The sequence below is a fragment of the Scomber japonicus genome, chromosome 17, assembly GCF_027409825.1.
Source record: "Scomber japonicus isolate fScoJap1 chromosome 17, fScoJap1.pri, whole genome shotgun sequence".
In the NCBI taxonomy this organism is placed as follows: Eukaryota; Metazoa; Chordata; class Actinopteri; order Scombriformes; family Scombridae; genus Scomber; species Scomber japonicus.
Window position 1 is genome coordinate 4,263,477 of NC_070594.1, and position 17,027 is coordinate 4,280,503.

Consider the following 17,027-nt stretch of genomic DNA (forward strand, 5'->3'; position numbering starts at 1 on the left):
TTCTTTCCTTCCGTCCTTCCTTCCTTCTCTGTCTTATTTTCCTTTCTTCCTTCCTTGTTTCTTCCTCCCACCATTTCTTCCTTCCTTCCATCTGTCCTTCCTTCCTTCCTCCCTTTCTTTCTTATTTCCTTCTTTCATTTCATCTTTCCTTCCTTCCTTTCTTCCTCCCACCCTTTCTTCCTTCTTTCCATCTATCCTTCCTTCTGTCCTTCCTTCCTTCCCTTCTTTCCTTCCTTCCTTCCATCTTTTTAATGATCCGGCCCACATGAGATCAAATTGGACTGAATGTGGCCCTTGAATGAAAATGAGTTTGTCTCCTCTGGTTGAACCCAAAAGCTTGTGTGAAACAAGTTTTAATGAAACAAACCATTTCCTCTGAAACTTTGTCTGCTATCTGGTTGGTTTGGTGGAGGAAACGAAGAGTGGAGACATCGCCCCAACGCTGCAAAACACCTCTAAACAAGAAGAGAGAAACCAGAGTGAAACCAAGAAAGCACCAGATAAAGAAACAACAAAGAAAAAAAAAAAAAAAAAAAAAGAGTCAGTGTCAGTGAAATAAATGAAGAAAGTAACTCTAGTTGTGGGTTTGAAGCTCTGAAAAACTAAATTAGAGCTTTTGTCTAATTAGTCTTCAGTCTGAGAGCTGAGGAATAAAAAGGTACGTCTTAGCATTTGGCCACTTTATACCAACTCTCTCTCAACAGTTGCATCAGATTAATGAACAAGTCATGAAAGATTTACCCCCCCAAAAAAAAAAAAAAAAAGTTTTAAAAACTCCTTCTGTGTGTCTCTCTTTTCTCTCTTTTTTCTGTTTTGGCTTCCCTCCCTCATTAACATCCCGTCTCTCCCTCATTAACAGTACACACTCCAGACAAAAACGTTTCTCTCCCCGATTTCATGATTTATGCAAATCAGGCCGAACGCCTAACGAACAGCATATGCATTATTAATGACTGAGAAATTCAAATGTGAAAAGTTTCTCAAAAAGAGAAATAAGGAGGGAGAGGAAGAAGAAGAGAAGAAGGAGAGAGAAGAGAAGAAGAAGAAGAGAGAGAGAGAGAGAGAGAGAGAGAGAGAGAGAGAGAGAGAGAGAGAGAGAAGAAGAGAGAGAAGAAGAGAGAGTGAGAGAGAGAGAGAGAGAGAGAGAGAGAGAGAGAGAGAGAGAGAGAGAGAGAGAGAGAGAGAGAGAGAGAGAGAGAGAGAGAGAGAGAGAGAGAGAGAGAGAGAGAGAGAGGGAGAGAGAAGAAGAGAGAAGAAGAGAGAGAAAATGCTTATGAAGGAAAATAAAAAAAAATCTCTTTGATGATTTAATGAAGTTAAAGGAGGAGGTCAGGCAGGGATACAGACATCTGGTGTGTGTGTGTGTGTGTGTGTGTGTGTGTGTGTGTGTGTGTGTGTGTGTGTGTGTGTGTGTGTGTGTGTGTGTGTAGGAGTGTGTGTTTTCCCAATCCAGGTAACCAAGGTGCCTTTGTCATCTTCTTTCTGTCTATTTCCTAAGTAATGTCTCACTTATAGTAAAAGACAGAGACAGAATACAATTAGTCGTGTGTGTGTGTGTGTGTGTGTGTGTGTGTGTGTGTGTGTGTGTGTGTGTGTGTGTGTGTGTGTGTGTGTGTGTGTGTGTGTGTGTGTGTGTCTTCCTGACCTTTCTGCGATGTGCAGCTGGCATGCCTCTACAGCCAGCTTGCTGAGCGTCTTCCACATGGCTTCAGTCTCTGGTGACATCTCCAGAGTCTCAAGAAATGCTGTGGCTCTGTTTTAAAAAGACCCATAAATTAAAAATAAAATCACACTCACACAATTTCTTTCCTGTCTTCTTTTCCTTCCTTCCTTCCTTCCTTCCTTCCTTCCTCCCACCATTTCTTCCTTCCTTCCATCTGTCCTTCCTTCCTCCCTTTCTTTCTTCTTTCCTTCTTTCCATCCTTCCTTCCTTCCTTCCTGTCTTATTTTCCTTCCTTCCTTTTTTTCTTCCTTCCTTCCTCCCACCATTTCTTCCTTCCTTCCATTTGTCCTTCCTTCTGTCCTTCCTTCCTCCCTTTCTTTCTTCTTTCCTTCTTTCCATCCTTCCTTCCTTCCTGTCTTATTTTCCTTCCTCCCATCCTTCCCTCCTTCCTTCCTAAAAGTGAGTTTTAAGAAGTGATTTAACCTTCCTGTCGTCCTCCCGGTCTGTTTTGACTGTTCCTTCCTTCCTTCCTTCCTTCCTTCCTTCCATCTGTGCTTCCTCTCTACCTTCCTCTCTTTCTTCCTCTCTCCTTCTTTCCTCCCTCCCTCCTACCTTCTTTCCTTCCTTCCTTCTGTCCTTCCTTCCTCCCTTTCTTTCTTCTTTCCATCCTTCCTTCCTTCCTTCCTGTCTTATTTTCCTTCCTTCCTTTTTTTCTTCCTCCCACCCTTCCCTCCTTCCTTCCTTCCTTCCTTCCTTCCTTCCTTCCTTCCTCCCTGTCTTTCTTTTTTCCCTTCCTTCCTTCAGACACACACACATAGAGAGGTAAAGCTGAGTCATGCAGAAGTATGTCAGCATGAATCTGCTCTGCTTCACAAGTCAGTGGCTTCTTTTAGAAATGTTCATGTTTGTCAAATTCTGTTTCGAAAAATTACCCAACGAGTCAGGAAGGGATGAAATTGAGGTTCGAGGTTCAAAGTAGTGTAAAAGTGAAGAAGGATCAAATGATTGATTTGATCGTTTTAAATCCAAAATTGTGGAAGTAAGATCACTGCTTCTGCCTTGTAACTGTGTGTCTTGTTATCATTAGGAGGCTCAGTACTCTTCCTTTGCCTCGGCTTATATCCATAGACCATAGTAAGGTGTCAAGAAATCATTTATGACTTGATGCTCTGACTTTGGGGATGCATGACCAGTGTGAGATGGGTTTATACCAGGCGGGGAGTTCAGGTCCTCTGAAATGAAGCCAACGTGGAAGTAACTTAGAGCTGCATTCTATCAAAAGGCCACCAGGGGGCGACCGTCTCTATACAAGTCAATGGAGAATTCACCAACTTCTCACTTGATTTCTAACCTCAGTAAACGTTTTCAAAATGTGTTTATGGTCTCAATCGCTAGTTTAAAGCCTTCTTCAATGCAGTATGATGTTCATTTGGGACATTTTGGCCTCCCTGATTTTATATGTGACGATAAAGCAGGGTATGCATTAGGGCGTGGCTACGTCCTGATTGACAGGTTGATTAAATATATTAATAATAATTGCTATAATAAAAAAAAAATTGTAGGGTTTCAGATCATCACCGGTGCAGATCACAGAGGAAAAAAGGGAAGCACTGGAATGTAAAACCTTAAAAGTATCTCTCAATCCCTCAAAGCTTGATCTGGGGAAGCAGTGCTGCAGGATTCTGGAGGCTCAGAGAGCAAATCTCCACATGAAGAGGTCACTGGGTTAGTTGGAGAGGTCTTCACCGGTAAGAGAACAAAAGGGACCGGGACTCTCTACTCGTTCCAGCTCAATCAGGAACGACATCACAAGTAAAGAAGACTGCAGAATATTTATATGAATCTAATCACTCAGGACAGGGGTGTCAAACATGCGGCCCGTGGGCCAGAACCGGCCCGCCGAGGGGTCCAAGCAGGTCCACTTTCCTTTCTGTCTTTTTTTCCTCCCTTCCTTCCTTCCTTCTGTCCTTCCTCCATTTCTTTCTTTCTTTTTTCCTTCTTTCCTTCCTTCGTTCCTTCCATCTTTCCTTCCTGTCTTCTTTTCCTTCCTTCCTTCCTTCCTCCCACCATTTCTTCCTTCCTTCCGTCTGTCCTTCCTTCTGTCCTTCCTTCCTTCCTCCCTTTCTTTCTTCTTTCCTTCCTTTGTTCCTTCCGTCCTTCCTTCCTGTCTTTTTTTCCTCCCTTCCTTCCTTCCTTCCTTCCTCCCACCATTTCTTCCTTCCTTCCATCTGTCCTTCCTTCCTCCCTTTCTTTCTTCTTTCCTTCCTTCATTCCTTCTGTCCTTTCTTCCTTCCTTCCTGTCTTATTTTCCTTCCTTCCTTTTTTTCTTCCTCCCACCCTTCCTTCCTTCCTTCCTTCCTCCCTGTCTTTCTTTTTTCCTTCCTTCCTTCCTTTTTTCTTTCCTTCCTTCCATATTTTTAATGATCCGGCCCACATTAGATCAAATTGCCCTGTATGTGGCCCTTGAATGAGAATGAGTTTGACTCCTCTGACTTAGGAGGAGTCCTAAAAGCTGCTCTTATTTCATGTGGCAGAATTCAGGGCTGGAGTGAGACATTCAGCTGCTGCTCCTCCAAAAAGATGAGAGGTCAGTAACAACGATTTAGGCATCTGGTAAGGAGGCGTCACGAGACCGTCGTTTTCGAGGTCTGCAAATCACGACACACTTAGGAGATTATTTCTCCCAGCTGGTCTGGGAGTGCTGACGAAACCCTCAAGAAGAGCCGCAGGAAGCTGCAGGATAAAAGGACATCTGGCCTGTTCTGCTCGCCCTGCTGTCGCTGCGACTCTGACCCAGAAAAGCAGCGAGTACAACGGAGAGGCATGGACGGATGTGTGACTTTATAGAGAATGAATGTCAGCTGTCAAACTGAATCACATTTATCATTATTATTAGATGATGATTACAGTGATGAGATCTTTGCATGGCAGTAGTCTTATTGGGGATTTCCACCGGGTCCGTCAGCGGCGCGGTTTAGCTCCGTCCTCTGCCCGGTGTCAACTCACACCGGCAGCGTTACAGCAGCAGAGCTCTGGGAGAGAAATCTGCCTTTTAAAATGAAGTTGCACTGTTAATACAGTAATTACGGTAGTCCAATCACCTCCGAAAGAGTGCCTTTAGTCTACCGTAATTACTGTAGTAGCAGCCCAATCAAATCCAAACGAGTGCCTTTAGTCTACCGTAATTACTGTAGTAGCAGCACAACCAAACAGCCCGATTTTGTTAACTTGCTCAAATTTAGTTGATTTGGTAATTTTCTTTGATGTTTGTGCTGATGTCATGTGTCAGTAGCTACGTAGCTAGATGGAGTCTTTATCTGTCTGTTTTATTCCTGTTTGTTGCTGAAATACGATCGGGAGGCTGCACGGGTTGTTTTATTTTGAAAGACAGAAGTTTTATTATGCCGATTCTGTGTCTGACTTCCTGTCTGGTGGGATCTGCTCTGTTGAGCTTGTCGCGAGTTAGAAACGGCTCCGTCAAAAATAGAAATGCTGTAACGCGCCGCTAACGGACTCAGTGGAAATTGGGCTTTACCTGTCATAGTCTCCGTCATCAACAGCGGTGCCAAACTCAATGAGGCCTTCGTCCAGTGTGCAGGTCACCGTGTTTACGCCCTCCGTCACCATCACGTCCGTCTTCCCGTCCACCCTTTCCAGATCCACAATGTCTCCCTGCGAACAAGAAGGAAAACCAAGTAAAAGCTGAATATTGGGGACAGATCTTATATCAGCACTTCATGATAATATTTATTCATAGAGCACTTTTCTAAACTCAATCAACGTGCTTCAAATTAAAACCAACAGGTCATAACAGCATAATTAAAACAATCAAATCATAAAACAATTAAAGTTAAGACTGAGTACAGTGCAAATGAGCAATCAATAAGTAAATCAACTAATTCTATAAAATCTATAAGACGTAAGAAATCAGTGAAGTTGGTTAAATAAATTACAGTATCGTCAGCGAAAGGGCGAAATAAACTCTTAACCAGGGGTGTCAAACATGTGGCCCGTGGGCCAGAACCAGCCCGCCGAGGGGTCCTAGCCTGCCCACTTTCCTTGCTGTCTTTTTTTCCTCCCTTTCTTCCTTCCTTCCTTCCTTCCTTCCTTCCTTCTGTCCTTCCTCCATTTCTTTCTTTCTTTTTTCCTTCCTGTCTTCTTTTCCTACCTTCCTTCCTTCCTTCCTCGCACCATTTCTTCCTTCCCTCTGTCCGTCCTTCCTTCCTCTCTTTCTTTCTTTTTTCCTTCCTTTGTTCCTTCCTTCCATCCTTCCTTCCTGTCTTCTTTTCCTTCCTTCCTTCCTTCCTTCCTTCCTTCCTCCCACCATTTCTTCCTTCCTTCTGTCCTTCCTTCCTTCCTTCCTCCCTTTCTTTCTTTTTTCCTTCTTTCCTTCCTTTGTTCCTTCCTTCCGTCCTTCCTTCCTGTCTTATTTTCCTTCCTTCCTTCCTTCCTTCCTTCCTTCTTTTCCTTCCCTTCCTTCCTTCCTACCTTCCTTCCTCCCTTTCTTTCTTTTTTCCTTCTTTCCTTCCTTCGTTCCTTCCTTCCGTCCTTTCTTCCTGTCTTATTTTCCTTCCTTCCTGCCTTCCTTCCTTCCTTCCTCCCACCATTTCTTCCTTCCTTCTTTTCCTTCCCTCCATCTTTGTAATGATCTGTCCCACATGAGATCAAATTGGACTGTACGTGGCCCTTGAATGAAAATGAGTTTGACACCCCTGCTGTAGATTAAAAGAGTTTAATAAAAGCAAGACTAAAAACTAAAGATTATAAAAAAGAAAAACAGATAAATAAAATAATTTTGTCTGCTAAATAAAATGTCGGGCTCAACAGTGACTGAAAATAAAAAGGGAACAGCTCTGCCTGGATTTTATTATTAATGAGAACATCGGTAAGTTTCAATAGTCTGCCGAGGGCGACGCACTGCTCCGGGACTGCAGCGTAGAAAACACACTGAGCTCACAAGAAGCACAGAGACGCCGAGTAAAACGAGAGGGTCGGGGATAAAAAGTTTAAACATACCTGTAAAAACTTTGTAGCACAAACACCTCAAGATTTTTACCAACAGCATCAGGATGTTAAGAAAATGCATCATACCTAGATTATTATACCTAACCCTACCTACATCATATCAAAGGTTGTACTTTTGTTATTTTAACCTTCCTGTCGTCCTCCCGGGTCAAATTGACCCGTCTGTTTTGACTGTTCCTGCTTTCCTCCCTTCCTTCCTTCCATCTGTCTGTCTGTCCTTCCTTCCTTCCTTCCTTCCTTTCCTTCCTCCCTTCCTTCTTGCCTGTTCTTCTTTCCATCCTTCCTCTTTTCCTTTCTCCCTCCCTCCCCCCTTCTCACTCCCTCCCTCCCTTCCTTCCTTCCGTCTGTCCTTCCTCTCTTTCCTCCTTCTCTCTCTCTTTCCTCCCTTCCTTCTTTCCTTCCTCCATCCCCCTTTCCTCCATCCATCCTTCCTTCCTTCCTTCCTTCCCTCCTTCTTCCTTCCTTCCTCTTTTCCATCCTTCCTTCCCTCCTTCCTTCCTCCCTCCTTTCCTTCCTTCCTTCCTTCCTCCCTCTCTCCCTCCCCTCCTTCCTTCCTCTCTCCTTTCCTTCCTTCTCCCTTCCCTCCTTCCTTCCTTCCTCCCTCATTTCCTTCCTTCTTCCTCCTTTCCTTCCTTGACTCGAGGACAACAGGAGGGTTAAGATGATTTTAATGGTTTCCAGCCTTTATTAAACATTAGGCAGCTGACAGACCCTCCAAGTATTATAACCAAGTAACTGAATCATATAAAAGCTTCTTCTTCTTCTTCTTCCTCTCACCTTTATCGGGAACATGGTGATGCTCTCTGGGCTGTCGATACTGTACCAGATGCAGAGGTTTCCCCTGTTTTGGGCAACCACCACGTCACTGCCGGGCACCCACTGGACGTATGAGCAGAAACTCAGCAGCGTAGTCTTCACGGAGCTCTCTATGTCGTACAAATGGAGCTGAGGAGGAAGAAGAGGGAAGAACGGGAGGTATCAATGATTTTTGTATGACCGTACTGCAGAAAAGGCGGTTGGAAAATGGCGCTGAAAATGTTTGTGCAGGTAAAGTCCTGCTCACATAACCCCGCCCACAGCCCGCTGACGTAATCGGTTCTTGCTTTAGACCAGCAAAGAGTTGGTGCTTGCTCTGGCTCCTGTTGTGAGGCTCCGGGCTGGAGCTTTGGCGGTAGAAAAGCAAGGAGCCGGTGCTTAGTCAGGCTCTGGCTCTGAACTAGCTCCAGCTCAAGCTCGGTGGAAAAGGGGTAATACTGGACGGGTAAATGTGGTATCTGAGCCTATATCTCTACATTCCTACAGGTAACATATCCTTTTTTTGTCTGTCAAAGGAAGCATAAACATCTGAAAGGTTATAAGATATTGAGCAGATTTACTACAGAACTTAATGATTGTACTTATTCTCAAATCCCAGGACGTTAAAGTGTACCTAACATAGCCAAATTAATTTGTCTTGAACAGAGCTGATTAACCTCCCCCATGTACGTACGAATGTTTACACTACAATCTGCTCTTAATGAGGATGAGCTTATGTAGATTATATAATGTATGTGTGTGTGTGTGTGTGTGTGTGTGTGTGTGTGTGTGTGTGTGTGAGAGAGAGAGAGAGAGAGACTTCCTGCTGCCCCCCCCTTTTTTAATAATGCTGCATTTACAGTGTTCACCCTCAAGCTGGACACATTTTAATGCACCGAAGAAGATCAGCCTGTTGATAAATGCACTTGAATGACTTCCTACAGGCAGAATATGCAAAGAACATGAATATCAAACATTGTGAAGCGGACTAGATCCATCTCAGTCTGTCAAATCTATTGAGTTTCATTCTTCTCCAGTTAATAGACTGATGCCTTGCTGCACGTCTCATCTTCATGCACCATCAGGTCTAAATTAAAGGTGAAAGACACTTTAAGAGTTCTGTAGCAGCGACATGAAAGGAAGAACCGCCGTACTAATCGGGAGAAATACATGGTAAAGGCAGGCGGGGAGTTCTGGTCCTCTGAAATGAAGCCAACCAGGAAGTAACTTAGAGCTGCATTCTATCAAACGGCCACCAGGGGGCGACCGTCTCTATACAAGTCAATGGAGAATTCACCAACTTCTCACTTGATTTCTAACCTCAGTAAACGTTTTCAAAATGTGTTTATGGTCTCAATCGCTAGTTTAAAGCCTTCTTCAATGCAGTATGATGTTCATTTGGGACATTTTGGCCTCCATGATTTTATATTTGATGATAAAGCAGGGTATGCATTAGGGCGTGGCTACGTCCTGATTGACAGGTTGATTGCCCAATGTCCTCGAGATCCAGCCCTCGCAACCATAGCAACCTCCCCGCTCCGCCCATAGCCCCGCCTCATGCCCATATAAGTAGAATCCGTGTTTTTATTTTTCCCAGCATGCACCTGAAATTTTCAAGATGGCGCTGCCCAGATTCTAAACTATTGGCTTCCGAGCAGCAGTCCACAAACCAATGGGTGACATCACGGATGTTACGTCCATTTCTTTTATACAGTCTATGGGTAAAGGTTTTGAACATACCTGTCAAACAGAAACAGCTCAAAGTAAGTATTTCTGTACGTATAAGAACCACAAAATCTGAGAACTGTCACCCGAAATTATCTGGTTCTTATTACTGTAAACCTTTCTCATCCTCAGCGGTCTTTCCTAATCTACTGGTGTTCTTACATAAATGCTTCACGAGTTAATTTTGTACATGCTTAATAAAATAATTACACTTAATTAATTATTCTGTAGATGTCATTATGTGTCGTAGAAAGTCTAACCGGAGTAAAAAAAGTTGGACGCCACTGATGGATTCCCAATTACCAGAGTTCTCCGAGTCTTTGCCCCCGAGCTTCAACATCAAACTGTGTCATTACCCGAGGCAACGACTGACAACATCTCCCACACACAGCTTCTCAGAAACACAGCTCCACAACACCTACAACTGGAGCGTCTCTGCACCTTTTCTACATGTTTTATTTCGGTACTGGAGGTGCATTATGACATGTTTCTCTATTTAAATCCCTCCCTCCCTCCTACCTTCCTTCTTCCTTCCTCCTTTCCTTCCTTCCTTCCTTCCTTCCTCCTTTCCTTCCTCCTTTCCTTCCTTCCTTCCTTCCTTCCTTCCTTCCTTCCTCCTTTCCATCTTTCCTTCCTCCCTCCCTTCCCTTCATCCTTCCTTCCTCCCTTCCTTGCCTCCTTCCTTCCTCTCTCCTTTCCTCCCTGCCTTCCTTCCTTCCGTCTGTCCTTCCTTCCTCCCGCCTTCTCTCTTTCTTTTCCTCCCTCCTTTCCTTCCTTTTTCCTTCCTCCTTTCCATCCTTCCTTCCTCCCTTCCTTCTCTCTCCTTTCCTCCCTTCTGTCTGTCCTTCCTTCCTCCCTCCTTCTCTCTTTCTTTCCTACCTCTCTCCTTCCTCCCTTCCTTCTTTCCTTCCTCCATCCTCCTTTCTTCCTCCCTTCCTCCCTCTCTCCTTCTTTCCTCCATCCATCCTTCCTTCCTTTCTTTCCTCCCTTCCTTCTTTTCTTTCCTTTCCTCCCTCCTTTCCTTCCTTCTTCCTTCCTCCTTTCCATCCTTCCTTGCCTCCTTCCTTCCTCTCTCCTTTCCTCCCTGCCTTCCTTCCTTCCGTCTGTCCTTCCTTCCTCCCTCCTTCTCTCTTTCTTTCCTACCTCTCTCTTTCCTCCCTCCCTTCTTTCCTTCCTTTCTTTCCTCCCTTCCTTCTTTTCTTTCCTTTCCTTTCCTTTCCTCCCTCCTTTCCTTCCTTCTTCCTTCCTCCTTTCCATCCTTTCTTCCTCCCTTCCTTGCCTCCTTCCTTCCTCTCTCCTTTCCTACCTCTCTCCTTCCTTCCGTCTGTCCTTCCTTCCTCCCTGCCTTCTCTCTTTCTTTCCTACCTCTCTCCTTCCTCCCTTCCTTCTTTCCTTCCTCCATCCTCCTTTCTTCCTTCCTTCCTCCCTCTCTCCTTCTTTCCTCCATCCTTCCTTCCTTCCTTTCCTTCCTCCCTAACTTCTTGGACCTGACAGCTTTCACATATTTTCTCCATTAGTATACAATAATAAGTGGATGTTGATGTTTGGAAGGTATTTGTGCAGATATTTAATCATAAACCAAAGTAATGGACAGATTAAAATGTTGACCTGATGTCATTCACCCTGATAACTGTCTAACTGTCCAATGGGGGTCATGAAAGTCTCAAGTCAGCGGGTTTCCTAACTCAGCAGGGTTCAGATATTTCCCTCTGGACCAAAGCAGTGGACTGATCAACAAACATTGTATTTGGTATTTGTTGTTGTATTTATTTGCTGTGTTTGATGTCTATGTTTTACTGCTGGCTGTGAATCAAATTGCCCCCCCAGCGATAATGGTTATTTAAAAAAAAAAAAGAAGAAATGCAGAAAAACATGATTATATTCTTTGTATGTGCCACACAAACATTGTTATTTGGACAGTTTTTTCTGTCCCAGCTTGGTACTTCATTGCCAACCCCTAAAATTAGAGAGCTATGTGTTAAAAGCTCTTTATCTCCTGCTCAAACTAAGATGAGACTTTCCACACTAATAATAATAATAATAATGATGATGATGATAACTTTATTTATGTAGCACCTTTTAAAAACAGATTTTACAATGTGCCTTGGCTGACAAAGAAGGCAAAAGTTGTCCATTACTTTATTTCAAACTAAATGGGCCAAAGCCTGAAGAACAGAAAATGTGTAACTGTCACTATTATTTAGTGTCTGGATTGTTTGTGCATAATTTTTTGTTCTTCAGGCCTTTCACTGAAAACTGAAATACATGATTATATTCTTTGTATGTGCCACACAAACATAGTTATTTGGACAGTTTTGCACTTCATTGCCAACCCCTAAAATTAGAGCACTATGTGTTAAAAGCTCTTTATCTCCTGCACAGTTTTTGCAGTATTAATGTAAACCTACTGAGACTTTCCACCATTAATGTCCATAACTTTATTTCAAACTAAATGAAGACACCTGAAGAACAGAAAATGTGTAATTGTTAGACTTATGGCGCTTTTCCACTACACAGTTCCAGCACTACTTGGCTCGACTCGGCTTGATTCGACTTGGTTCCAGGAACGACCTTTTCCATTATAAAGAAGTACCTACTCAACGTGGGCGGGGTCGTCATAGCAATGGCTCTGCAAAACTGCCGTGACTTTGTTTTATACGCGACACAAACACATAAACAATAGAGGACATGGAGGCGATGGTGTACATGCTGCTGTATGTGGCTTTCTGTCACACACACCTCCTTCCTTCCTTCCTTCCTTCATTCCTTCCTTCCTTCCTTCCCCCTGTCCTTCCGTCCTTCCTTCCTTCCCTCTGTCCTTCCTTCCTTCATTCCTTCCTTGCTTCCCTCTGTCCTTCCTTCTGTTTGTCTGTCCTTCCTTCCTCCCTGTCTTCCATCTTTCTTTCCTTCCTTCCTTCCTTCCTTCCTTCCCTCTGTCCTTCCTCCCTTCCTTCCTTCCTTCCTTCCTGCTGCTGTATGTGTCTTTTGGGTTTGATTCTTGTGTGGGACGGCTCATGACTCTTCCAGCAACAACTCTTCTGATCAATCAAAGTAGCCGGCAGTCTGATGACGTCACATTTTAGTATCGGCTCGGCTCGCTTGGAACCTCAGCAGAGCAGATACTAAAGAAGTACCAGGTACCAGGTACTATCCCTAGTGGAGACGCAAAAAAAAAAACCGAGTCGAGTCGAGTCGAGTCGAGTCGTGCTGGAACTGTGTAGTGGAAAAGCGCCATTAGTGTCTGGATTGTTTGTGCATGACTTTCGATTTCTTTTAACCCTCCTGTTGTGCTCAGGTCAAGGAAGGAAGAAAGGAAGGAAGGAAGGAAGTGGGGAGGGAAGGGAAGGGAGGAAAGGAGGAAGGGAGGAAGGAAGGAAGGAAGGGAGGAAAAGAGGGAGGAAGGAAGGAAGGAAGTGAGAAAGAAGGAAATGAGGAAGCAACGAAGGAAAGGGTGAAATAGGAGGAAAGAAGGAAGTAAGGAAGGGAGGAAAAGAGGGAGGAAGGAAGGAAGAAAGGAATGACATGAGGAAGGAAGGAAGTGAGAAAAAAGGAAATGAGGAAGGAAGGAAGGAAGTAACGAAGTAACAAAGGAAGGAAGGAAGAAAAGACGAAGGAAGTAAGGAGAAGAAAGAAAGAATGAGGAAGGAAGGAAGGAAGGAAGGAAGTGAGGAACAGTCAAAAGAGATGGGGTCAATTTGACCCGGGAGCACAACAGGAGGGTTAAATTTCTTGTTGTTTTTTGATTAGAATATCTTCAGGCCTTTCACTGAAAACTGTACACTATGAAAAAAATCTTCAGGTCCGTTTAGATGTGACCCCAGAGCAATGGTTCACAACCTCAGGGTCTGACCTCTCCAAAGGGTCACGAGATAAACCAAAGGGGTCAACAGACAATTAACCTGAAGTGAAGCTAAAAAAATGTATGATACACAAAATAATATTCATTTATATTTGCTCTTTTTCCCTTTATCAGGTATTTTATCTCTTCAGGCCTCTGAAATGTATTCAAATAAACCATGAAAAGAAAATTCCTCATTTTAAAGCAGGGGTGTCAAACATGCGGCCCGTGGGCTAGAACCGGCCCGCCGAGAGGTCCAATCCGGCCCAGTTTCCTTCTTCTTCTTTTCCTTCCTTCCATCTGTCCTTCCTACCTTTCTTCCTTCATTCCTTCCTTCCGATCTTCTTTTCCTTCCTTCCTTCCATCTGTCCTTCCTACCTTTCTTCCTTCATTCCTTCCTTCCAGTCTTCTTTTCCTTCCTTCCTTCCATCTGTCCTTCTTCCCTTCCTTACTTCCGATCTTCCCTTCCTTCCTTCCTTTTTTTCTTCCTCCCACCCTTTCTTCCTTCCTTCCATCTGTCCTTCCTTCCTCCGTCTTTCTTTTTCCTTCCTTCCTTCCTTCGTTCCTTCCGTCCTTCCTGTCTTTCTTTTTCCTTCCTTCCTTCCTTCCTTCCTTCTTTCCTTCTTTCCTTCCTTCCTTCCTTCCTTCCTTCCTTCCTTCCTTCCTTCCTTCCGTCCTTCCTATTTAAATAAACCATGAAAACAAAATTCCTCATTTTAAAGCAGGGGTGTCAAACATCCGGCCCCCCGAGAGGTCCAATCCGGCCCAGTTTCCTTCTTCCTCTTTTCCTTCCTTCCATCTGTCCTTGCTACCTTTCTTCCTTCATTCCTTCCTTCCGATCTTCTTTTCCTTCCTTCCTTCCTTCCTTCCATCTGTCCTTGCTACCTTTCTTCCTTCATTCCTTCCTTCCGATCTTCTTTTCCTTCCTTCCTTCCTTCCTTCCTTCCATCTGTCCTTCCTACCTTTCTTCCTTCATTCCGTCCTTCCGATCTTCTTTTCCTTCCTTCCTTCCTTCCTTCCTTCCTTCCTTCCTTACTTCCTTCTTGTCTTCTCTTCTTTTCCTTCCATCTGTCCTTGCTCCCTTTCTTCCTTCCTTCCATGTTTCCTTCCTGTATTTTCTTCCTTCTCCTTCTTTTCCTTCCTTCCTTCCTTTTAGTGGTCTGGCCCACATCAGATCAAATTGGGCTGTATGTGGCCTTTGAATGAAAATGAGTTTGACACCTCTGTTTTAAAGGGTCAAAAGCCAAAAAAGGTTGGGAACTACTTTCCTAGAGCACATAAATCAAATTGATGATGGTCAATTATAATATAGAGATGTTTTCAATGTATGCTGCCTCTGTGATCAAGAAGATATATAATTATTCTGACCATCATACCACCTGGAGGACCAACATACAGTCGCTCATGTTTCAGCTGATGGACGTAGCTGTAACTTTATACCGACTCTAACCAGGGTATATTTTTCTGCTTTACTAATCACCATCTCTCCTATCATTTTCCCTGCAGGCCTCTCTGCCATTGTTTCCACTCTTTCAGTCCCTCGGGGTGGGGGGGGGGTGGGGGGGTTTCAGAGGTTTCATTCTCACCCGCAGCTTCTTGTCCCTGAACAGCAGTTTGCGCCCGGTCTCATTGAGCTCCAGCCAGTCGATTTTGGAGTCGTGACTGATGGTTCCCAGATTGTAGCCTCCAGCCAAGTCCACTGAGGGGAGGGAAAAGAAGTGACTGATTAACTGTGACTGTATTGGGCTGAAATCGGCCTTTTAGTCAAGATTAGATATCTAGCCAGTAACTTTTAATTATCTATGATTGTATCAGAGTGAGCAGAGTCTCTACTTAAAAATCTTACCTGTACTGGGATCAATATATTATAAATCTGCTGATATACAAGACCTGTATCATCTTTTTAATTAAAATGGAATATGGCTGAGTCGGCATGGTCCTCTTAATGAGAATTATTCATTTCAATTGATTATATATACTCCAATTAATGAAGTTGTAGACAATAAAGAGGAATCCTTCCATCTGTCCTTTCTCCCTTCCTTCCATCTTTCCTTCCTGTATTCTTTTCCTTCCTTCCACCTTTCCTTCCTTCACTCCTTCCTTCCTTCCATTTGTCCTTCCTCCCTTCCTTCCATCTTTCCTTCCTTCATTCCTTCCTCCCTGTCATCTTTCCTTCCTGTCTTTTTTTCCTTCCTTCCATCTGTCCTTCCTCCCTTCCTTCCATCTGTCCTTCCTCCCTTCCTTCCATCTTTCCTTCCTGTATTCTTTTCCTTACTTCCACCTTTCCTTCCTTCATTCCTTCCTTCCTTCCATTTGTCCTTCCTCCCTTCCTTCTATCTTTCCTTCCTTCATTCCTTCCTCCCTGTCATCTTTCCTTCCTGTCTTTTTTCCTTCCTTCCTTCCTTCCTTGCTCCCTTCCTTCCATCTGTCCTTTCTCCCTTCCTTCCATCTTTCCTTCCTGTATTCTTTTCCTTACTTCCACCTTTCCTTCCTTCATTCCTTCCTCCCTTTCATCTTTCCTTCCTGTCCTTTTTTCCCAACCTTTCCATTCTTTTCTTTCTTTCCTCACTTTTATTCTTTCCTTCCTTCCACCTGTCTTTCCTTTCTTCTCCTTCTCTTTCCTTCCCACCTTCCTTCCGTTTGTCCTTCCTCCCTCCCTCCCTCCCTCCCTCCCTCCCTCCCTCCTAATGGTCCGGCCCACATGAGATCAAATTGGACCGTTTGTGGCCCTTGAATGAAAATGAATTTGACACCTCTGAAAAACTAGTCTGGCCCTCTTTCCTGTGTGAAGAAGATATGATAAATTGAACGATGTATGGATTGAAAACATAATTATGGCGGCGGCGACGTCATCGCTATGCTACAGAGTTCAGACTAACAAAAGCTGCAGATTGGAGCTGTTCTCCAATCAAAGTGATTATTGTCTTTTTTTCCTTCCTTCCTTCCTTCCTTCGATCTGTCCTTCCTCCCTTCCTTCCATCTTTCCTTCCTGTATTCTTTTCCTTACTTCCACCTTTCCTTCCTTCATTCCTTCCTTCCTTCCATTTGTCCTTCCTCCCTTCCTTCCATCTTTCCTTCCTTCATTCCTTCCTCCCTGTCATCTTTCCTTCCTGTCTTTTTTTCCTTCCTTCCTTCCTTGCTCCCTTCCTTCCATCTGTTCTTCCTCCCTTCCTTCCATCTTTCCTTCCTGTATTCTTTTCCTTCCTTCCACCTTTCCTTCCTTCATTCCTTCCTTCCTTCCATTTGTCCTTCCTCCCTTCCTTCCATCTTTCCTTCCTTCCTTCCTTGCTCCCTTCCTTCCATCTGTCCTTCCTCCCTTCCTTCCATTTTTCCTTCCTGTATTCTTTTCTTTCCTTCCTTCCTTGCCCCCTTCCTTCCATCTGTCCTACCTCCCTTCCTTCCATCTTTCCTTCCTGTATTCTTTTCCTTCCTTCCACCTTTCCTTCCTTCATTCCTTCCTCCCTTCCATCTTTCCTTCCTGTATTCTTTTCCTTACTTCCACCTTTCCTTCCTTCATTCCTTCCTCCCTTTCATCTTTCCTTCCTGTCCTTTTTTCCCAACCTTTCCATTCTTTTCTTTCTTTCCTTCCTTCCACCTGTCTTTCCTTTCTTCTCCTTCTCTTTCCTTCCCACCTTCCTTCCGTTTGTCCTCCCTCCCTCCCTCCCTCCCTCCCTCCCTCCCTCCTAATGGTCCGGCCCACATGAGATCAAATTGGACCGTTTGTGGCCCTTGAATGAAAATGAATTTGACACCTCTGAAAAACTAGTCTGGCCCTCTTTCCTGTGTGAAGAAGATATGATAAATTGAACGATGTATGGATAGAAAACATAATTATGGCGGCGGCGACGTCATCGCTATGCTACAGAGTTCAGACTAACAAAAGCTGCAGATTGGAGCTGTTCTCCAATCAAAGTGATTATTGTCTTTTTTTCCTTCCTTCCTTCCTTCCTTCCTTCCTTCCATCTGTCCTTCCTCCCTTCC

General features: G+C 44.0%; 1 protein-coding gene across 1 annotated transcript in view; it reads right to left on the reverse strand.

Moving 5' to 3' along the window:
- ift172 (intraflagellar transport 172) overlaps window positions 1-17,027 on the reverse strand; it is a 60,551-nt gene that overhangs the window by 29,891 nt on the left and 13,633 nt on the right. The window contains 6 exon segments of the mRNA XM_053337440.1: window positions 368-436; window positions 438-453; window positions 1,646-1,753; window positions 5,199-5,335; window positions 7,466-7,633; window positions 14,633-14,745. Coding sequence (XP_053193415.1) covers window positions 368-436; window positions 438-453; window positions 1,646-1,753; window positions 5,199-5,335; window positions 7,466-7,633; window positions 14,633-14,745 — 611 coding nt within the window.